The sequence below is a fragment of the Maylandia zebra genome, linkage group LG9 (assembly GCF_041146795.1).
Source record: "Maylandia zebra isolate NMK-2024a linkage group LG9, Mzebra_GT3a, whole genome shotgun sequence".
Classification (NCBI taxonomy): domain Eukaryota; kingdom Metazoa; phylum Chordata; class Actinopteri; order Cichliformes; family Cichlidae; genus Maylandia; species Maylandia zebra.
This window is the reverse complement of record NC_135175.1, coordinates 24,735,683-24,758,824: the sequence shown is the minus strand read 5'-3', so window position 1 is coordinate 24,758,824 and position 23,142 is coordinate 24,735,683. Positions and strand designations below refer to the sequence as shown.

The window sequence follows — 23,142 nt, the reverse complement described above, 5'->3', positions numbered from 1 at the left end:
AACGTTTTTACACTGTTTTATTTTGTCTACAGACCTCAATCCAGAACTTTACCCCCACCACCCCAAAAAAATCATTTTATTTAAATGCTGTCCAAAACTTTTGACAGTGCAAGAACATTCCTGCAAATGGCATAACATTTTCTTTAATCACCTTTACCTGCTCTGGAATTAAGACATAAATGGCCTCTTATCACCAATATCCAACATTCATTCTTACTGTGCATTATTTCTAAGGCAACACGGAGGACCAAGCGAGCCTTTTCTGAGTCCAGCGGCTGGTGGTTGGGTCTGTTGCCAGTGTTAGCAGCAACATTGGCACATTTCTTCCCTTCAGAACAGCTTGGTTAAAAGGCAGCATGTTACACATTGAGTTTAACACACACATACACACAAAGTCAAACACACATGCACACACAGACTGCCACAAATCACACCTCTGACACAGAGGATGCGAGTAATCTTCTGATCGTCATCTGGTGTTGAACCTGATAAATCGTCCAACCCTTCATTGACTAATTCAGTTGCTTCACTTAATGAATTTAGACGGTCACACTTGTTTTAAAAAACAAAACAATAAATTAACACTCAAAGTGCCCAACATCCAGTGTAAATACCATCACCTAAAGTTTTTGGCGCCGTTGGCAGCTTCACTCAAAATTTTACATTTAAAAAAAAAAAAAAAAAGACTTCTGAGAAAATTTGGGCTTTTTTTCCTTCCAAAATGACACCCTGCAAGGGAATCTGCGTCTATCTGAGAAAATCACAGGATATCGGATATGTACACATATCCAAATAGAAAACTGTGTATACAGTACAGTGTGTACAAGAACATGTAAACCAAACCTTGTACGTGGTCTTGAATCAGCATTTTGTTGTGTGTTGGTTTTTTTTGTTGTTGTTTTTTTTTAAAGGAATAGGTCAAGATTTTTGGGACGTGTGCTTATTTGCTGAGTTAGACATGTGAAGCAGGAGGCAGTCAGCTTAGCTTAGCATAAGGACTGTAAGCGGGGGGAGACAGCTAGCTGTTCTCTGCCAAAAACAAACTGTATACCGAAGATGGACACAGTCACTGTGACGTTATGTTTGCTTAATGGCCTTAAGCACTTTGGTTTTTGGGGCCAGATGTGTCAACGTGTCAGCTAATGCTCGCAAGGTTATCCAGAAAGCTCCACATACAGACTGTATGGGTGCAGTGCATAGACGGATACGCTCCGTAATCAGTGCAACATTCAGGCAGTAACTCACTACAACTGAAGCAAAAACTTATAGAATGGGCCCTACTACACAGCAGACCATAATATTTGTCAAACAGTACCAGTTGACTAGTTATTTAAATGTTGCCTCCCTGCTAGTCAGCTGCTGAAATAGCTGGTTAAACAAGCAGCTAAAGCCAGGGTTAACCACATTCTGCACCGGGGTGTGCTTGCATGAATGAAAAAAGGACCTTTTCATTAACATGGAATGTGTTTGCAGAATGTCAAATTTTTAACTTGACAAATTTAAAACGTAAGTCCCGGGGGCTGGAATCGGCCTGGCAAAGACTCCAATCTGGCCGACTGGATATCTTTAGACAATGTAAGAAATCGTGGACTTATATTGGACTGTTTTCTGTGTGTTTTACTGTTTTTCCTACTAATTAAGATCGCCTCCACAGCCACACATACTGCACCATAGTAATTGTGTACTGGATAACCAATTAAATGACAGAAAAGCTGCACCATCTACTAGAGAAGTTTCTCCTTTTTTACAGTGTGTCCACAGCAAAATTGATAAATAACAGAGCATTTTATATGAATTAAAAAAAAAAAAAAGTATGCTTCATAATTGCAGGACAGTCTGGGCAATGAGCTACCAGAACTTTTCTGTAATTTGTAACATTTATTTCTTGTAATGAAATCCCAGAATTCTTTTGTCTGCTGCAGCAGCATTTCTTTTGAGACGTAGTGTTGAAATCGCACTTCTTCTTATATTGAGATTAAATGTGTAGTTAAACTTCTTCACGCTGACACAAAGGAGATTTTCATCTGTCCGGCCCACTTAAAATGAGTTTGACATCCCTGATTTAAGGTCTGCTCAATTCTAAAGGTTTTCTGAGTTATTATTTTGCCTTTTAGAAATGATGACTAGCCAGGAACATCTCTAATAAAAGGCCCAAAACAAAAATCATCAGTCTCTTGTGGAGGTCTGCAGGTTTCAGGTTACCACTCATTCCAAAGGTAAGAACATCCTCCCACCAGCACCTTTCCTTCAGAAGTATCTTAATTTAAGCCAACTAGCGATCACAACAGAAGAGTTTGTCTTGTTTCGCTTTCCTGCTGATATTTAAACAGCTTTTTTATGATGGAGATTAAAACTGAGACCAGGCTCTTAACGTGCATTCACCTCTACTTCTGGTGGAGTGTGTGCACAGTGATAAAGATCGCTCATAATTTAAAGCAACAGATCTGTGATCCCTTTTTCATCTAACAGTCCAGACAGATGTGACCCATGCTCGGCACAGGTTAATAGATAATAAAGGAAATAGAGAAAGGTTAGCGAGGCACCTCTGTCCAGGGAAGAAGAAAATCATGTGTCATTGATTTCTGTGTGGATTAAAGTAAAAGCAAACAAACAAAAACAAACAATCAAAAGTGCTGGTGGTTGTATGTTTGTACCCTTTACTTCCATTCTTTGTACTAAGCTAAGCAAACTTACTGCTGGCTGTCAATTAATAAGCACACTTCCCAAAACTATACCTTTAATTGATAAATCTTGATCAACCTGAGGGGTGTTTGTATGGCAGGAGGTTTTTCTGCAGTGGCAATCAGCTGGAGGGGAGCTCCTTTTGTGTTTCTGCAGCTTCTACAACGGGCACATTGTAGTGGCGATCATCCTCTGTGACGAGGCACACAGATTCCCAGTCGTCCCTATGGTCGTCCGGGTAGTAGGTGACAAACTCCTCTGTGTCTGCCTTGTACAGTCTGTAAACTTGAATGGTACACTGCAGGGCGTAGCCCAGCAGAAACATCTCCACCTGCCCAAGAGAGAAAATGCAAAGGGAGGGGGGAGGGGATAATTGCACAGTTACAGAGGAACTCCAGCAGACTTCTCAAACAGCTCCATGTTTGATCAGCTGCTTCAGCACAAAACATTTACGGGTGGAGTCTCTCTTTAGAAGCAGAGCTTGTAAAATCTGTTATTCAAAAAATGAAAATAACAATTAAAACGCTCAGCAGTTGAGAACTACCTCTGCCCCCGGGGTCAATGGTGGATCACTCAAAACAAGCGGAAAACAAAAAACAGAGCAAGCGCCGGCATGTTTTACTATTCGGCTCTCACATGACAAAAATGTTAACACACCCACCTCGTGATGTTCAGCCCGAATTGTTGTTTTTGTTACTGAGTGCGACAGATGTTTACTCAGTGGGAAAGAAAATTCCCAGCAACCTTTTACCATAAAGTTGTCAAAAACAACAGAGACGCTTCCCACCTGCTCCAGACCTGCGGTCAGGCCCACGTGGCTGAGGTGGTTGGAGAGGAAAGAGCGTGGACAGTCGGAGGAGTCCCGCGCGAACAGCAGCCAGCAGAAGAGGGGGACGTCTTCACCGCCCTGCATGCAGCTGTGCAGCTCTGCCGCTCTGCTCAGCATCAGCAGCTTGAGAGCCTCCAGCAGACCGAGCTCCTCTTCTCCACCCTGAAACACTCGCTCACAGAGCTGCTGACGCTCAGCGTCGGTGGCACAGTCCACCGCTGCCTGCCACTGGAGACAAACAAAGTGTATCAGTCACTGAAGAGGTCTAAAACAGCTGGCTATACATGAGAATTTACTGCTTTTTTCAGACATAATTTCAGGTTATGGAACTTAAAGCTCAGATAATGAGGGCAGGTTGTTGGTAGAGATGGCACGATACCACTTTTTTATGTCCGATACAGATATCATAAATTTGTATATCTGCCGATACCGATATGAATCCGATATAGTGTATTTTTTTTAATCAATAAAACTGTTTTTTTAATATCTTGCTGCATTTTGTATAGGTTCATACATTTAAAAAACAAACAAACAAAAAAAAAAAACACTAAAGCTATTCTGATAAACCTGTATGCAAAAAATACACTGCACCCAAAATATTTCATAGTTCAGCAACACTGAGCTAATAAAGTTAAACCCACACCATCCTCCCTATTCTGGTATTTTAAAGAGTACTTAGCAGAAATATTAAACAACCTAACTAATAGGGTTGCCAACAAAAAAAAATAGGGAACCACCCTCCACCTCGTGATGCTTAATCGATGTAATCAACTTTAATTTAATGCACGTGTAAAAATAAATAAATAAATGCACAGAAATAAATTATTTTTCTACAATAATTAAATAGATTCAACATCTTTCTTCAACAGAATTGCAGACCGCACAGATGGTTCCCAAAGGAAAAAGTAGTATAGCTTACCAGGGTATATATTAGACTTAATAGTTACTATATACAGTAATGGACTTCTATTCATTTTACGTCAGATTAAAACTTTGGGTGTAAGATTCAGATAATTATTTAATTAAAGCTAGACATTTTAAATGAGAATAAGAAAGAAAAGTATGTCTTTGTGCCCCCTTTTCCCTGTTAATGCCCTATCGGCCCCCCTGGCTAAACTTTGCTAGATCCGCCCCTGCACAGTTACCAGCCGTCAGCTGCGTAGAAAAAGATCCTGGAGTAGAAAGTAATATTAAATAAATTCTAACAACAGCTTATCAAGCTTAAACGTGCTGCTGTTCTTTAGCTGCTGGTTTCCTCTTTCTGGCGCAAAGTGGGCCAAAAACAAACAAGAGACAGGAGTGGCAACAGAAAAGCCGATCAGCTGATCATTGATCAGTTTCATGATTGAAGTAGCAACAGGAGAGGGAGGGGGAGAGAAGGCTAAAATGCTTTACAAACATTCAAAGATGAACTTACACACTTGCTTTACTTCTCTCTGGGTTAACTTTCTCGGAGATGAAATGCCGGTTTGGTAGCGACTGCCGAGAGGTCTCGCACGCCACAGCTGCTCTATCACGTGACACATACTGCCCCAACATGCTAGGGTCATGAGCTGAGTTACGCCGTGTCGCAAGCAATGACCTTTTCTACAGTCATTGGTTGCAAGTTTTGTGAGGTGCTTTTGAGATATTTAATGAATCTGATTACATTTTTTATCTCTCTCCGATATCCAATCCAGTAATTTAGGTCAGTATCGGACCGATACGTAATATCGGATCGGTCCATCCCTAGTTGTTGGGATGGGGCAGCTGTGGTTAAGGAGGTACAGGGATGTGTTTGCTAATTGGAAGGTTGGGGGTAACTAGATCCTCCAGTCAGTCGAAGTGCTGCTGGTCAGGATGCTGAACCTCAAAACTGCCAATCAGAGAGTGTGTGTAAGATGAAAATGCACTGCTCAAAAATGTTAAAGGAATACTTTGAAAACACATCAAACGTCCATGGGGAAAATCTACACTTGTACAGACTGGATAATGTGTTAGGAAGAAAAAGATGCCATGTTGTTTGATAGAAATAAGAAGTATCAAGCTACAGAGCGCTAAGTTCAAAGAGTCCCCGAAAACTGAAGTGAAAAAATGATGTGTCAAGCTAGTCGGTTTTGCCAAAATTTCATTGCTGTAGCTTAAAATGGTACTGAGTAATTTGTGTGGCCCCCATGGGTTTGCATGCATGCCTGGGATTCTCCAAACTCTTTCACGTCTGTCACATGTGCTCAGGGTGAACCAGCACTCATCTGTGAAAAGCACAGCAGGCCAGTGTGCCAATTTTGGTATTCTATGGCCAATGCCAATCGTGCTTTACGGTGCTAGGCAGTAAGCTCAGGGCCCACTAGATGATGTTGGGCCCTCATGAAGTCTGTTTCAGCCACATGGTCAGAAACCCACATGGGTGGCCTGCTGGAGGTCATTGCTCTGGCAAGGCTAATTCTACTTGTCCTTGCATAAACAAGAAGAAACAGATCCTGCTGATGGGTTAAGGGCCTTCTACAGCCCGGTCCACCTCTCCTAGAGTAACTGTCTGTCTCATAGAATCTCTTTCATGCTCTTGACACTGTGCTGGGAGACAAAAAAAACATCTGGCAATGGCACGTATTGATGTGCCATCCTGCAAGAGTTAGAACTGCAGTGCAACCACTGTAGGGTCCAGGTATCACATAGTACCAGTAGTGACACCTTGAAAAATGCAAAACAAATGGAAAAAAACTAAGAGAAGATGAGGAGGGGAAAAATTGTTTTGGGGGTTGTCTAATTGTTGCCCCACTGGTAATGCCTCTTGGTAATTTCACGAACTCTAAAGCAGCTGAAACTAATTAACAACCCCCTCTGCCACTTCACTGACCAGATCAATAACACATAATTTAATTGACTTCAAGTGCTAGAGCAGAAAAGTACTGTAAGTCTTATTTGTTTATTTTAATCGAATTTTCTTTAAGGCAAAAATTCCTCTTTCTCTTATCACTTCCCATAATAGTATGTAATCCTTTTTGTTCAGACAGAACCTAATATCAATGCGATTATGACTCAAGAACAAACACAGATGTCATGCATGATGGCTGATCAATAGAACACTAAATCTAGGACCAGTCATGATTTCCTGACAGGAATATTGGGACATTTTCTTTCTTTTGAGGTTTCTACAATGGTTCTGTTTTGAGTGGGGGTTTTTTGTTTGCTTCTTCTTCTTCTTTTTTTTTCTTCTTTTCTTTCTTTCTCTTTTTTTTAATAAAACCAGTCAGCAGTGTACAGCTGTAAACAAAGCAAACGAGAATCATGGTGCCAGTATAGTTGGGTGAAACTGTGGAATGAAGGAACAACAGTCAGACAGTATCATACAAATACTTCAGTTGGACTTGCTTGTTGACGTTTTACTGTCCCTTTTTCCCCACTGGAAATCGCCAAGAAATATGACGTACATCTTTGGTCGGATTGTGTGATTGTGTTTCCAAACCCAACACAACAATAGAGGGTTTATTGCACAAGAATAGTGGGAACGTGTCTAGTGCCCTGAAGCCATCAGGAGACAGCTGTTTGAATGCTTTGTTACAAAGGAGATTACATCACCTGTCAGTAGGCAACAGGTCAAATATCAACAGTCAATCTGACAACCAGCAAGAAGAAAGCATTGACAGTCAGTGGAACAAAGGCACACTTAGTCACCAAAGTGTAAGCTGACGACAGTCCGGGACCTGGATGTTAAGTGTTAAGGATAAAAAAGCTTGATGCCCTTTATGACAATGCATTACTTTACACTCAACATTTTTCCACTTCATATAATTACTGTTACTATTTAACACTTGCTGTCTGCACCTGCCAAGGAGAACGGTTCTTAATGCAAATGTTCAGCATGTTAGTAATGATCTCTGGGTAACACAGACACACCCGATGAGCCTGTCACTTGTAGTTGGACTTCAAACAATCTGATCTTTGATTTTTCTCCAAATTGCACTAGGAATCCCTTTTCCCCTGCAGTTTCACATTTATTAAAATGTGTGTATGTCCTTCAGGTTTCTGTATCAGGGTGGCTGTGGCTCAGAAGGTTGAGTAAGTCACGTACAGACCTGAAAAATTTGGGGCATTTTCACCTTTATTGGATAGTGGAGCAGCGAACACACTGCTGCACTCTGGTCATGTGGCAGATGATCACTTGCTCATCCATTAAGCTAAACTGGCACCACAATGTCAATATTTTATAAAAAATAAAATAAAATAAAAATAATGATAATAAAAAAACTCTGGGGAAACAATGAAGAAGAGGACTCATCTCGAGCAGAAAACATTAGCTAAGCAAACTTCAACTCAACCAAAAAGCAATCCAACACTGGATAGCTAAAGTTTAATTAAGTTAAACTCAAATACTACATATTAATTCAGAGCACGCCAACAGCTCAGTAACATGGGTAAAAAGCATCCTCCTTGCCTCTGATTGGTGAGTGTGTTGAATTTTTTTCACATTCTGTAGCTGACTGCAACTTGTGGTGACTAAATGGTTGCTCAGAGCTTGAGGGTGTTGCACACTCACGAGCATCTTTGATCACAAGCTGATTGCACCTAAAGGGAATGCAACCTTTGTGCAAACAGTCACAGTCTGACTTGGACTGACTGCAGTCGCTCTCAGAGAGATTTTTGCAGGTTTGCAAATAACTGCTTTCTAATTCATAAATGCAGGCAGATTGCCAGCATGTAGCCACCATCAGTCTGAATGAGTCTTTGTCAATGAGCAAATTGACTACTGTGTTGCACGCACTCGGTCACTTGACATATCTTGGCTGAAAACATTTATTTGTTTGCATAATGACACATTCACTTGTTTACGACGGGCCGCTGAAGGTAGAAAAAAAAATACAGGGCAGGTGTATTTAAATACAGCCCGTCTCTTTGTGCAAAGAGGCGGGTTCAAGCAAACCCGTCTCCTTGCACAACAGGTTTGCTTTGCCAACATTAGATGACCCAAGTAAATTTTACTTTTATAGTGGCACCAAATAACTACTCATGATTTTACCTCAGAATCAGCACATTATCATAAGCATCCAGACTTTGAAGAAACGATGTTAGGAAATGGGTCTATCCAGAAGACAACACACCGATTTAGATGAGGTGATGTCATTTGTGCATAAAGAACTACAGCACAATGGACAGAGTCAAGGATAACGCTGGACACCTTTGAGCTATTCAAATGGGATATGTGGTGCAGCGGGTCAATCCAACAGATTATTAAGCAATAAAGGGCCAAATGCTATTTGGCACATGGATTCTTGCGCTAAATTGAAACCTTATGGTATAGAGATTAATGGAAGCACTGATGGTTTCAATAATTTTTGGTATGGATGGAAGCATCAGCAACAAATTACGACCCCAAGGTTGTTGTTGCGGGGAGATTTTTTTTTTTGTTGTAAATACACCACTTTATAGTTTTCAAAGGTGTGAAAATGACGCTTGTAGTTACTGATCTGTTCTTGACGTTGGTCCCCAGGCTGATCTGGTCAAAAAGGATCTTTTGTTGGTTATTTCCTTTATGATGATACACACTACAGAATCAGATATCACCATTTTTATCTATTGCAAAGCTGCTGTATTGAGTGTCTTTCCCCTATACACTTAAATGTACATGACACAAACTGCGCAGACTACGAGACAGACCACAGATTATACTGTCAGATACACAGCTACATCTCGTAACACAACAGAGGTATGTAAACACCAGAATTCCTCATCCTACCAGGCAGCGACTGAATATAAATTCAACACCAAGCCTCAGACTGGTAAAGTGCTTTTATCAGTTCAGTTCCTGCTATTCCTCTAAATCCCCTCAGAGCATTACCAGGCTGCTTTAATGACACACAGGAAAAAAGAAGCCACACATCCTTTAGAAAACTACCTCCCTTTAACATATGGTAGCAATCAGCCAACCCTTCATGGGTGAATATCAATACCCTCGAGTGTCCACAAATGGCATAAAAATAGCGCTGTGGTTTACGCTTGTTGTGTTTTTGAAATACTTTCTTGCTGTGTGAGAGTTTCTGTGAAGGTCTGCAGCCAGTACCGTGTTACGGAGAAGCTCCATGTAGCCTTTAAGCTGCTGGACGGCATCTCCTGTCCCATCTCTCTGCAGGCACTCTCCAGGAAATGTCCACTGACTTATCAGCCCATCCTGAGCCTCCAGTTGTTTTGGCAGCTGTAAACACAAAGAATTACGTTATGTAACATTAACAGTGTTTACAAGACGGGGCAATGATCACTTCTGCAGTAAATTTTTGGTTCTTTTCTACCAACAGCTGTATATAATTAACCATTCGATATTAGCAACGTGACTTCTCAGACCAAGGAGTTAGTGACTATGTTGTCAGCATAAAACACATTTTTTGTTTATAAAATGGACACAAGTCGCAGGAAAATTGAAAACTGTTAACTAAGATAATACATTCTTAAAGTTACGCTGTGTAAAATTTTCACTGTTGGATTAGGTATATTGCAGATTGCAGTCAACCGAGGTTTGTTTTCTTATTCCTCCCAATTCAAATTAATTCAATTTTATTTATATAGCGCCAAATTACATCAACAGTGGCCTCAAGGTGCATTATTACTGTATATTACTGCTCTTATTGTATATCTTATTCATCTGTTCCTCTGTCTCTCCTGCTGCTTTGAGCATGTACATGACAAAAGAATTTCCCTCGGGATAAATAAAGTTATTCTTATTCTTATTAATCTTATTCTTATATTGTAAGGTGCACCCTACAATAATACATACAGACAAAAACCCAACAATCATATAACGCCCTATGAGCAAGCACTTTGGCGACAGTGGGAAGGAAAAACTCCCTTTTAACAGGAAGAAACCTCCGGCAGAACCAGGCTCAGGGTGGGGCGGCCATTTGCCGTGACCGCTTGGGGAGAGAGAAGGCACACAGAATAACTACAGTGCATACTCCTAGCTACGGTGGCTGCTGTAGGACAAATAAGTTTTAGTTAGCAAGACAGGTTAAAAAAAATAAAATTACATAGACTGTACCCGGTAACGGGCACGGCCAGCCAGCCTGTTTCTACTAGTAAGTAAGTAAACTTTATTTATACGGCACCTTTCACAGGTCAAAAACCACAAAGTCCTTTGTAATAAAAACAGGCAAAAACAACAACAAAACAAAACACTGGATGCAGAGCCACCTTGGAGGTTTTCCCCATCTGTAGAAGGCCCTTCTCTGAAAATAAAACAGGTATGATGCTTCATGTCTTGAGTCTGAAGATCCAGGAACAAATATTAATGTCCTTTCAGGGCACACTAAGGCCTGAGACGTCTCTACTTCTCTGCTTTTGACACAATACTTATGTGGCCGGTCTCTAGCCCCAAATGTAAAACACCGTGGGTAAGAAGGAAAATGTCATATGGGAAATGCCCACTTTTATGTATTTTTTATTGATTAATTATATGTTTATGAGAACGCATCAAGTTGTTGGAAGGTGTATTTACACACAGTTCTAGTACAGTACAGTATCCTTTTTTTCTTTTAAATAACATACCTTTAACTATATGTGTGCCAGTCAAGCTTGCAGGAGTAGTCACACCCCAAAAACCCATTCTGCTGCTGCATTTTACATAATCACAATCTCAGTATTGCGCATAAGGAAACCTAGTTTTGGTCTATAGCCAATTTCCCCTTTACTTTTATGAGGGGCAAATTTGATAAGTAATTAATCTAAACTTCATCAGCAGTTAAAGTTATGTATTATTAGGACTGGCTGCTTTGAGGTACAGTCTGGAGGACTTAAGATATTTATCTAGCAAATACCATGCCATGACTAAGAACTCTGTTGCTATTCTTTGTGAGTGAAATTGTGCGGTTTATTACAAGTTTTTAGCACTAATTAGCAGGTAAGTGACATGGCAGGCAAACTACATACGCTTACCTGCCATTTCATGAGGTACAGCTGCTTGTTTAGAAAAATATCTCATCAGCCAATCACATGAAAGCAACTCAATGCACTTAGACATGATCAAGACGACCTGCTGAAGTCCAAAATAGGCATCAGAATGGGGAAGATTTAACAAACTTTGAAGGTGGCATAGTTTCTGGTAAAATGGTAAATGGCCTGTATTTATATAGCGCTTTACTAGTCCCTAAGGACCCCAAAGCACTTTACACATCCAGTCATCCACCCATTCACACACACATTCACACACTGGCGATGATGAACTCCCAACTCTTGAGCCACGATCGCCCACAGGCTGGTGTAAGTATTTCAGAAACTGATGATCTGTTGGGATTTTCTCACAGAACCATCTCTTGGATTAACAGACACTGATCGCTGGGTGAAAAATGCTTTGTTGATGTCAGAGGAAAATGGCCAGACTCCTTCGAACAGTAACTTTAATAACCACTCGTTACAAGCATGAGATGTGAAAGTGTATCTCTGAACGCACAACATGTTGAATCTCAAAGCAGCCAATTATCACCGTAATCAGCACTAACATAGTACCCCAGTCACATGGGATCCCCTGGTAAATCCTTGTGACTTCCAGGAACTGCTAAATGACTGAAATTCAGATTGTCATTTGGTTTTTATTGGGGAATAGCAATTTTTCCTTAGCAACCAATAGTTGTCATGGAGTCGCCAACCTGCGCCTGTGTGACTGAGGTTTACGGTACATGGTACTTTTCTAGTTCCTCTTTTCCACTGCTGCTGTGCCCAGTGTAAAGTCAGTTCTGTTTTGTTGCCTTTGGAGAACGGCCTCTCACACAAACAGGTCTGAACAGTTGCACAGAGCATGGCGGGTGGACAAAATGTGGAAGCTGCAATTTCTTACAGCAATTGCTGACAGCAGTGGTTTCAACTCTTGGCAATGCTGGGGCTGGTTTCAGCATGAGCTCTGAACGATAAGATGCAGAAGTGAAAATTTACCATGATGACGTCCTCATTCTGCAGCCACGCAGGCAACTGGGTGCTGTGGGACAACACTTGGAACAGCGTGGCTCTGAGGGCACAGTAGTTGTCCCCCCTGACTCTTCGTACGCTGGCAAAGCTCTGGGACATCTCCTTATAACCCTGCACCAACACACGGGGACATTAGAGGAAACATCCTAGCCATTAATGTAAAAATAAATAAATAAGAACTGGCTTTAACCTGAAATGATTCTTCTGAGAAACTTCAGGCACCAACCTTTTTAATGAGAGCGCTTTTAAGAGTATTTCCCTTCCACTCCCTCTCACTGTACAACAGAATATTCACCACCGGTGACAAACTGCATCTGTCCTCCACCTTTAAAACTGAGCGAGGGATAGCAGAGAAAGGTGAGACGATGGGCAGAACAAAAAGACTATTGTCCAGATTTCAAATGACAGACAAAAGCTGCACTTGTTGAAAATCACTGATGCAATAGAAGCGGAGGATGTACTGACGTTTTGTCTCCAGCTCGGGCTGTGACGCAGACAGCTCCTCTTCGCCTCTGTACAAATCTTCTTCACTATGATAAAACAGAAACACTTATTTTTAATCAAACAACAAGTTATTTTTGTGTATCCAAAGCCTGGTCCTGGATCTCCATATCGAGCAATTTTAAGTCAATGCCAACTGGGACAGGGACAACTTAATCTCACTAAAAATACTCACACTTCAAATGTGTAAGTCCAGATTTCATTTTTCTGTGACATTTGCAAAAAAATAAAAAATAAATAAACATAAACTTGACTATAAATAATAAACACATAATTTGTGTGTATTTTGCTACATTTTTGTCTCATAATCCCATCTGTTTCTTGGGTAAAAGTGGTTTTACCTCCTTTATTCTTTCAACAGATGCTGTGATTCAATTCAGGACTATAAAGTGAACAGAGGGGATCTTTACAGACCTGTCTTCCTTCTCTGTGGTGTCAGCCATAACATTCTTGGTTGCGCTCTCTGCCAGCTGCTCCTTTTTTCCTGTAACCTCCTCGCTTTCAGCATCTTTCACAGGTTCAGTCTCGGCCTCAGTTGGCCTCTCCTCTTTTATCTCTTCATCGTTCCGCTTGACCTTGGGGAGATCTTCATCGTTATCCTGCACTAACATTGGTTCCTGCTTGGTTTTCTCCACAGACACGACCTCCTCTGACATTGTAGGTGTATGCTCCGCATCTGACCTTTTATCTTCATCTAACGGCAAGCTGAAAAGAAAATGCATGTTTTGTGTATAAAGCCAAGTTTACCATTCATGTCTTAAACTCAAACTTGCAAATGTGCAACTTAAGTTGTATTTAGAAATGTAAAGCACACATTTAGCTGTAGGAAAACTGCAGGTATGAGGAGGGCTGACTGTCATAGAAGATGCAATGGTAAGAGTTCGCCCCCTAGTGGCCACAGTGCCACTCTGCCGCCACAAGTCCAGAGTTCACGTAAACAAATACCTTGTTTGTTTTGTTATTGCAAACTCTGAACCCACTGGCCTCTCTCTGGCGTCCGCTGGAGCTGTGGTTTCTGGCTCCTTCACTGAGCTGGCAGAGTCCTGTCCCTCACCGCTGTGGTCGAGTTCCGTGGGCTCCAATCCAGAAGACAACTGGGAGACATCATGGCTTTTTGGGTCTTCAAGACTGGGCTCCCTGCTATTTGAATCATCTGTCCCGGCACTGAGCAGATAGCAATAAGAAAGGTAAAAAAAATAAATAGACTATTGCTTGCACAAATGTAAAAGCAAGTGATTACACAACAGTCGTACATGTGTAATAATGTTCAGTAATAAAGCTATCCATAGAAGCCCTTATCACCTCATGTCATACTTGAAAAACCAAAAGTAGTAAGTCAAGGCCTATAGAGCGTTAACAGCATGGTCATAAAACGGCCCTGATCAGTGATTCTGCAACAGTTTGATGGTCTAATGCAACCACAGATCTAAAAAGAAAAAACGGAGGTTAATGATTTAAAGGGATGGTGAACTTGGGACAAGAAGCAAACAAAGAAAGAAAAGAGACACGGGATGCATGCCATGTCACATTTTAAACAGCTGTACTCCTCATTATGGTTCAACCTTTTTATCTGTGTTGGGAATAAATTGCATACTGGAAAGTGACTTATGGAGGGGACACACAATATAGGTGATGTATATACACAGGCGGGGTGTTTTTTTTGGGTTTTCATGCTTAGATATAATGTTAAAAAACAAAAAGATAACTTTTGGAAATACTTATAGATTAGATTCTGCATTGTTAAAGATAATTTCATACATACAAAAATGTATGGATCTACTCAGTATCAAACACAAGGCATCCGCATTTCACAAATTATTTAATAGCATACAAACAGATGGCAGAGGGACCTTGGCTGTCCAAATAATGATGATGGATGGTTAAAGATACTGTCACATAATAGGAAACATTAAAGAGTCATTATAAGATAGTACTAGGGCTGGGCCATATTATACCGTTCACGGTAATACCGGTATAATGTTAGGCAACGATAGGAAAATGAAATATCGCGATAGAATGGGAGTAAAACGCGCATGCGCAGTGCCTTTGTTTTCATACGCACATGGCCGATTGTTGAGTGAAACAGATGAACCAGAATTGGTTTGTAAAAATGGTGCAACTTCCGTGATGTGGAACTGGTTTGGTGTTTGTCCGTCAGATACACAACAAAGCACATTTTTTGCAGAACATGCAAGCGGCCGTTGTTATTGTCGTATTTGTCGGACTAAGATGCTCTTAAATCTGGGAGTAATCTGGGTCCTAAACTCCGTATACTTCAGGTCAAACAACACTGCAGCATCACTTAGAGTTAAAAACTGTCTAAATTCTTTCATCTTTAATAAAACGATCAGCATTGCTGCTTTACCAGGTGTAACTATAAAGTTTAACTTCCAGGCATCCATGAAAACAAAAGTTATTATATTTAACGGAGTTAGAAGTTAGCAGGAAGCTAGCGGAAGTTAGCTCGCTAGTTTCGCTAGTTACCTAAGCATGATATTGCATGTTCTGACTGAGAGATTTCTGAAAAAAATCAAACGTACAGCTCTGCTATCACTTCCAACATAAATGAAGACAGGAAAGTAAACAGCAGTGACGTTTGTAGGGTTACTGAAGTTGGGCTAGCTGGTATATAATGATGTGCTACGTGATTGCTAGCGACACAGCTATGTTAGCATAACATAAACAGTGAAGCTGGAGGACGAACACTAACACTTTTCCACTTATAAAAGTTAACGTGAAGGTTCTTCATGGTTAGAGACAAATGCAATCGCATGGCAGGATGCTGTAAACGGACCAAACTTCAGTCAGGAGAACAACTGAGATAATCCATCCACAATACGAGGTTAGTCATTAATATACTGCAACAACATGGGAATAGAGCAGCTGCCAGAGAATTCAACATTAATGAATCAATGGTACAGAAGTGGAGGAAGCAAGAAGAATGAGTTTAATAAAGTTTGATTTATCTGACTGCTTTGTTTCGCTTAATGTGCCTTATAATCCTGTGCACCTTATGGTCCGAAAAATACGTAATGCACACTGCAGTTTAATGTTGCAAAGCACCTCTTTTTAACTTCAGTGGATATTATACATGGTTATGCTCAGGATATGTCAGCCCATTTCTACTGGAAATGCCTTTTGGTTAAACTTTCAGCAAGGAATTTGCATTTGCACTGTTACATTTTTATAAAGCTTTAATGTACATAAAAACCAGCTTCTTAAGTGAAAATAAATGGAAGGTTGTCTTTTTGCGCTAGTAATGTTGTGAAGTTGTATTTTGTCTCGCATCAATTATATCGTCGGTTATATCGTTATCGCAAATTTTCAAATATATATCGTGATAAATATTTTTGGCCATATCGCCCTGCTCTAGATAGTACAGTTTTTTTACTCCATCTAGCCTTTGTAGAACGGGTCTACTTACCAATTATTTATGTTGGAAATGTCAAGCAGAACCAGGAACCTTTATACATGCGATCTGGGACTGTAAATACGTTTCCCCATTTTGGAAAATAGAATTATAACACATAAGAATGTGCATGGTGATACCCATGTCACCAAGACTATGCCTATTGGGGGAATCGGACAATAATACCTAATATTAAAACACCAAAATACAGTGATACAGTTGGGAGTGGTCACAGATTATACAGATTATGTAATACAACTTCTGCTCCGGACATTAAAAACTGGTTGGAATTCATGCTGGAGAAAGTGTCATATGAACACCTGCTGGCCAAGCTAAATAACAATACAGAGAACTTCAAGAAATCCTGGGACTGCTCTTGTACCACCGGGACGATCAGATTCATGAATGGTATGGTAAGCGCCGACTTGGCTGCTTTACGTTTAAGATTTGTTATTCCTTTGGTTGTTATAAAACAAATAAAAACTTGAACGACAAAAAAGAAAGAAAAGAATTTAGCAGCTGTCCAAACCAGACACAGATGTGATTAGAAAATGTTACAATCCTCTAGAAACAATAAGACAGTCTTCTGTCTTTAAACCATTTTTAAGGAGGCCAAGCTGTTTCATCTGGATTATTATAATTGAGTAAACCACCAAAGTAAGACTGCAGCAAGCAGCATTGGGAGTCACAGAGTAACTCACAATACTATCACAGTACTTTGATCCCCAGTGATTCTACAATACTTTATATATTGCAAGACATATGTGTAACAATACATCAGAAGAAAAAAATACCAGCGGTTGTCTGTGCTACCCTCAGCCTCCTAGTAAATGCACCTATGGTATAAATTTGAAAAATCTGAAAAGTTGATCTCTGACTCCGATGTCCGGGATTCACACTCGTCTGAGATTTAAGTAGCATCTGTGGTATCAGTTTTGAAATACTATGTTGCCTCGTTCTCCAGTTATTGCATTCATAAACTTTCGTGTCCACACTTCACAGCTACCTGCCTGCCTGGCAGGGTGATCTCAATACCCCATCAGCTTTTCAGAGCTGAGAGGAGTAACCATCTGTTTATTCACTGTAATATATATAATGATAATATTCACTCTAAACAGTGTGTTAATTCAAGTAAAGAGCTTTGTACTTTGTCTGCCTTCTTCTTCACTACAACTCCTAATCACTTGGAGGCTGTGTTCAGGTGGTAGTACAGTACTACTAATTGGGAGGTTTGTGGACTGCATGCTAAAGTATCCTTGGGCAAAACACTCAACCACACGTTGATCCTGATACATCTTCTGGAGTGTGAATGTGCATGAATGGGTTATGAGACATGTTGTATAAACTGCTTTCTTAGTGCTCAAGTAGAAAAGGGCTATATAAAAACCAGTCACTTAGTTTACCCTCAATCGTTACCTCCAAAGGAGCAGTTCAGTTTGTCTTTCTGTTGCAGGATTACTCAAAAAGACTTTGGCGTATTTGAAAGAAAATATAAACAGAGGTGTTTTTTTGCCCCCCAACTTGGAAGCGATTAACTTTTGGAACTGATCCCAATCTCGATCCAGGGATTTCACCACTGCTAGGTGGGACAAAATTGGACACTTGACATCACAATTCATATCAAACTAAAAATTTAAAAAAGAATAAACAAACTAATCTGCTTGGTATGAGAGGAATTTACAGCATTGGCAGAGCTATATCATCTTGAACCCAGAGTCATAAAGCAGATCCTCCGGTAAGTCAAGTTGTTGACAGACGTTTAGAGCAGCTTCCTGTTTTAGCAAAACGAACTACATTTGGCAGCAATGTATCAACACCTGTATGGCAAAGGGAAGTGATACAATACACATATCAATGTGTCCAACCACTAAAAGCAAAATAAATGTTTGGTGTTGCCGAAACTTGATTAAACAACCACCACGTGTAGAAGAACGTGTCGCATTTGTGTCACAATATTTTAATTTTAGACACTGGAGCTGTTAGAAGGAGTCTTACAGTATTTGACATTATACAGGTGCTAAGATATTGTGGTACTTTTAAGTAAGGCGTTATATTTTTAATGCAGGAAATGTCATGGTAAAACGAGCACACAACAAAGAAAGAAGCGCTTTAAGAAGTTCATATTTTCTTCTAAAAGAAATACAGACAACATATGACATTGAACTGCACTGGAACTTTCTATCCAGCTCTTCAGAATAAATATTAAAATCATTATAAAAGGGAAGCTAAATTCTAAGCTTACAGGTTCATTTCATGTAACTCACCATGTCAGAGGCTCAGGTTCAGGTTCCTGCTTTCCCACAGACACAGACGACAGCTGGGCTGCCGGGGCAGCTGCAGCCAACAGCATGTTTGACACTGATGACACTTGGTGATTTTCAGAAAACTCCCCTGATGGTTTAGCTGCAGCTTCAACAGTCACTTTTTCTTCTTTGTCATGATGAGTTGTGCTCGCTGCAGTTTGCTCTACTGTTGTGTTTGTCTCAGTATGCGGAGTTTTTTCAAAGCAGACCACCTCAGGTGTCAGAGAGGTGCCATCTGGGATTTTGTATTGCGTGGGGGGGTTTTCTTCTATCTCTGGTGCTTTTAAAACCTCAGAATCCGCCTTGGCGTGCTCATCCTGGACAGACCCCAAAGCGCACTGCATTGGAAGTTGACGACTGTGAGCAGGAGATTCCTCTGTATCTTGTACTCCGGTGGCGTTTTCTTCAGACATGTTGCAGGGCGGAGGCATCTCTATTTGAATGACTTCCTGCTTCAAGGGTCCATTTTCCTGAGTGTTATTAGGCTCCTGCTCTCCGGTCTCAGGACTCATCTTCCGCTCCTCAACCCTAAGTGACAACACAGTATTCATTAGCAATGCAACAGAGCCTCGGCTACACCCTTTTCATGCCCAGAAAAACAATGTTTTGTGACCAAAGATAAGACACTGTTGAAATGTTTCAGGATTCCTTCAACCCTGTAGGTGGAGAGGAAGCAGATAACCTTTGTTCAAAACATTATCTCTTTGATTACCAGTTAGTTCATGAAATGACAAATGTTTTGACTTCCACAAACACTTTAAGACCTTTGGAAGTCCCCCTCACCCTGTTTCTGATCTCAGTACTCTGTTTTGTGCTGTCATTGGGTCACATGGTGCATCCTACACAACCCACAGGGGAAAATCTAATCATCATTTTGTTTTCACCCATTTTCCAGCATTTAATGCTGCTTTTGTGACCACAGATGCAGGTACTGTCTGCGTGTTTTAGATGCTTAAATCCAATATTACCGCAAACTCCAAAGCTTTCTTCAAGCGTTTAAAAGTCTCAGCTGAAAGTGTTCTGAGTCAGCTCTAAAATTGTTTGTGGTCTGCTGCTTATGGAGGAACCTGAGAAACGAAACACTGCTGGGAAATCCTGTGAAAGTGTGTCTGTTGTACCAGATTAGGTCACCAAGTCTTATTAGCACCCAGCACCCTTCACACACTCACTTTGAGTTTCCTTGTCTGTGTTTTCCCAGTCATCTCACCTCATGCAATCATCTCCTTCAGGACCGCAATTGCCAGCCACAGCTTTACAGCCTGTGAACTGGGTGGCCTTCGAGTCACTGGTCAGCAAACCGCTTCTTTCCTCCAAACTGCCGCAGGGACTTTCATGGCGACAACAGCACCAGTTCCCCATCTGCTCGCTCCCTCAGCCTGGGAGGTCGGACAGGCTGTAGGCTGAAGAGGCCTCTGGTCCAAAGCAACCACAAGCGACCTGGCGAGTCGCCGAAGCCTGAAGATTTCAGGACTCCATGATGACGACGGAGGGATAAGCTGCTGCTAACGCAAGGGAGAAACCATGTTTATGTCCTATAAAAAGTGTGTTGACAGCTAAAAGCACAGAATGAGTGATCAACACACTGACTGTGATCTAACACGTTACAGTTTGTTATGTAACAAGTTCCTGCTACTGTAATTACACAATGTGTTGTATTTAATAAAATACAATATTTTGGTACATGCAGATTTTGTCCATTATGAAGGATAAAGCTTTTATGTTCAACGGGGATTCATTTTCTCAAACACGATAAATATTTTGTTTTTCAAACATCCAGGAAACACAACAACACACAGATTTCTGTTGAATAAGGCAACAAAGACTTATTGTATTTACTGTAGGTGGACCTGAAAGGTCACATCCAACATGGAAAAACCCTGAGATATAACCAAACATGATTACCCACAGTATTCATGTTTACATGCATAAACTATATGGAAAAGCTCAAGACTCCTTAAATGTTGCCCAATGAGGCAAAAAAGACAGCACCCAGCCAGACTGTGATAAAAATAAATAAATGAACAACAACTCTTATTTTTTTAAGTGAGGTTTAATTTACTGTTGTTTATAAAATCACCAAAGATATTAGGAAAATGAATAAGCCAGTCTTTCCTAAGGTAACAGACTATTTGCTAATTATATCTGAACCAATGAGTGTGCTCCTAAAGGCCCCCACTGAGCCAAGAAAAAGACCCAGAATTATCCCCTGACTGATGAATTTGTTGACAGATATTATTAGGTCAATTGCAGCTATATTGTTACGTCGCATAAAGAAGTTAAAATAAATTCATCATGAGCACAAATGTCATGATGATTTTTGGCTTTTAATGATCTTTATGACTTAAAAAAATACAAACAAGAATTGGATGTACAAGTTTGAATTTATTTGGGATTTTCTTTCTTTTTTTTTCTTTTAAATTGGCAAGGCCAAAGCCCATTAACTTCTGGTTAATGATCATGACTGACTACAATCAGTAGTTTCTCTTTGTCATCATAAAGAGGATTTGTTTGACAGCACTCATTGAGCTGACCTATACGCTGAACAACAGGAAAGTCCAAGGAACTGAAGGTCTCTTGAAGCCATTTCTAAACAACCGCAGATTCCAAGATCATCACTTCAACCAGTTGTACATAAGTACCAGTTATTCAGATATGTCACCATTTTGCCAAGATCTGGAAGACGACCCAAACAGACTCCCTCGGATGAGGGGGAATTGATTTGGATGTTCAGGAACCACGAAGGCTCAAGCCTGTCATGAACTGGAAATTGCTGAAATACCAGCATCATTCTCCACCGTGAAGAGTTTTAAATCGCCATGGACTAAGATGTTGCCGTCCAAGAAAGAAGCTCCTGCTCCAAAATTGACACTTTCAAGCTTGAATGAAATTTGCAACTGCCACGTAGACAAGCCAAAAGCCTTCTGGATACATGTTTGATGGCCAGGCGAGCTAGGGATTGAGTATTTCTCCACAATGACAAGAGGTATGTGTGGAGGAGTAAAAGCGAAGCTTCCAGCTGTCAAGCATGGCAGTGATAGTATCACGCTCTGGGCTGTTTTCGTGTCAGTGGTAAATTGCACAAACTGAATGGAATTATGAAGTAGGATGACTACCTCCAAATTCTTCAACTCTACCTCAGATCAAAAACTAGACGGTTGAAACTTGGACACAAGTCGGATGCTCCAGCAGGACAATGATCCCAAACATACATTTAGATAGGAAAAAGCAGGCTAACATTAAACTTCCTGAACGGGCTTCCCAAATCCCTCATCTCCATCCTATTTGTGGACTACAACAGGTCTATGCCAGGAAACCAACAAATTTAAAAGAACTCTACAAATTCTGGCAAGAGCAGAGTTCACAAATCAAGCCAGAATTAAGTCAAACGATTGTTCGTGGCCACCAAAAAGATCTGCTTAAGGTGCCACTTGTTAAGGGACAGTTTACCAAATATCAATGCATATATTTGAGGCTGAATGTATACTTTTGAGCACCCGATTCTTGGGTTGTTGTTTTTTTTTTTTGCACAATCATTCCACCTTGGAAAAAGAAATCATTAAAAGCTCAGATTTAACGTGACATTTATGCACATGATGAGGGCATGCAAACCTCTGACCATAACTCCGTGTTGTCCAGTATGTGTAAACACTTTCTTTTCTTGCAGAAATAGATGTTTGTTATCATTTAGAAGTGATGTGATCCAACAGTGTGCCCCTAAGACCAATGTCCACAGCTGGGGTGCACAGTCATGGCATGTCTTCAAGCTAATCAATAACATATAACATAAAAGAATAACACACATATTGATGTGGGATTCTCTATACTCACTAGAGATTGAATATCATTCAGTATATAATTCAGTCCGACTGAAAATCATTCGGACTACAGACTGAATACATTACAGTATGGAAACGTGTGATCCTCATACAAAAACACCTTTTGGCAGCCTGTGATGAAGCACAGTAAAACAATGCAGTGGCAGTATGGCTAAAAACTCCTGTCGCGAGGGCATTTCCCTCTTCTTCTTTTTTTTTTTAAACCACACGACTTTATTAAATGAACACAGCTACACCTGTCAAACACGGCAAAGTAACATTAATAATAACGGCTGCACACTTCTTAGCTGGTACAAATAAAAGACAAGGTCAGGTCGTGAAAACACACCTTGTTTTGGCTGTGCTGAAGTCAAACTCCTGGAGCTTTCAGTCTCGTTCCTGTTTCACTTTTGGTGAGCTGACGAGCTAGCCAGCTAGCTGCGGTAAACTTAAAATACAAGCATGCGTTCCCGGAGAGTAACTGGCGCTCACTGAAAACGCTGCTGCCGCGGTGGGTAGCTCTTCCTACGACTGCGCCGTTATCGCTTAATGCGGCACATTTCATAGGAAAGCGGGTTTTCGGAGCGTTTGACGCGGACCATCTGTTGGTACGAACCACCTTAGCTTAGCAGGAGCAGCGGGTCACGGCTTGGTCCGAGCGCATGACGTCATGCTCGT

The 23,142-nt window shown here is 40.7% G+C and overlaps 1 protein-coding gene across 2 annotated transcripts; it reads right to left on the bottom strand.

Moving 5' to 3' along the window:
• On the bottom strand, window positions 1-23,142 carry LOC101474680 (uncharacterized). Of its 2 annotated transcripts, none has more exons than XM_076888214.1 (10): window positions 22,814-23,142; window positions 18,611-19,177; window positions 13,883-14,101; window positions 13,352-13,642; window positions 12,902-12,966; window positions 12,663-12,769; window positions 12,404-12,547; window positions 9,549-9,680; window positions 3,470-3,739; window positions 1-3,013 (listed from the first exon to the last, which is right to left on the bottom strand). In XM_076888214.1, exons 2-10 carry the CDS (start codon window positions 19,159-19,161, stop codon window positions 2,804-2,806), a joined length of 1,989 nt encoding a protein of 662 aa, XP_076744329.1. In that variant the 5' UTR covers window positions 19,162-19,177; window positions 22,814-23,142; the 3' UTR covers window positions 1-2,803. The 2 variants fall into 2 exon arrangements, with proteins under 2 accessions (XP_076744329.1, XP_012774779.1); XM_012919325.4 differs by lacking the exon at window positions 22,814-23,142 and adding an exon at window positions 19,857-20,008.

Coding starts and splice junctions, on each gene's coding strand:
- LOC101474680 (XM_012919325.4), bottom strand. CDS start 20,008: ATGGGGAACTGGTGCTGTTGTCGCCATGAAAGTCCCTGCGGCAGTTTG. Junction 19,178..19,856: donor GAAGGAGATGATTGCATGAG/GTGAGATGACTG, acceptor GTTGTCACTTAG/GGTTGAGGAGCGGAAGATGA. Junction 14,102..18,610: donor GAACCTGAGCCTCTGACATG/GTGAGTTACATG, acceptor CTATCTGCTCAG/TGCCGGGACAGATGATTCAA.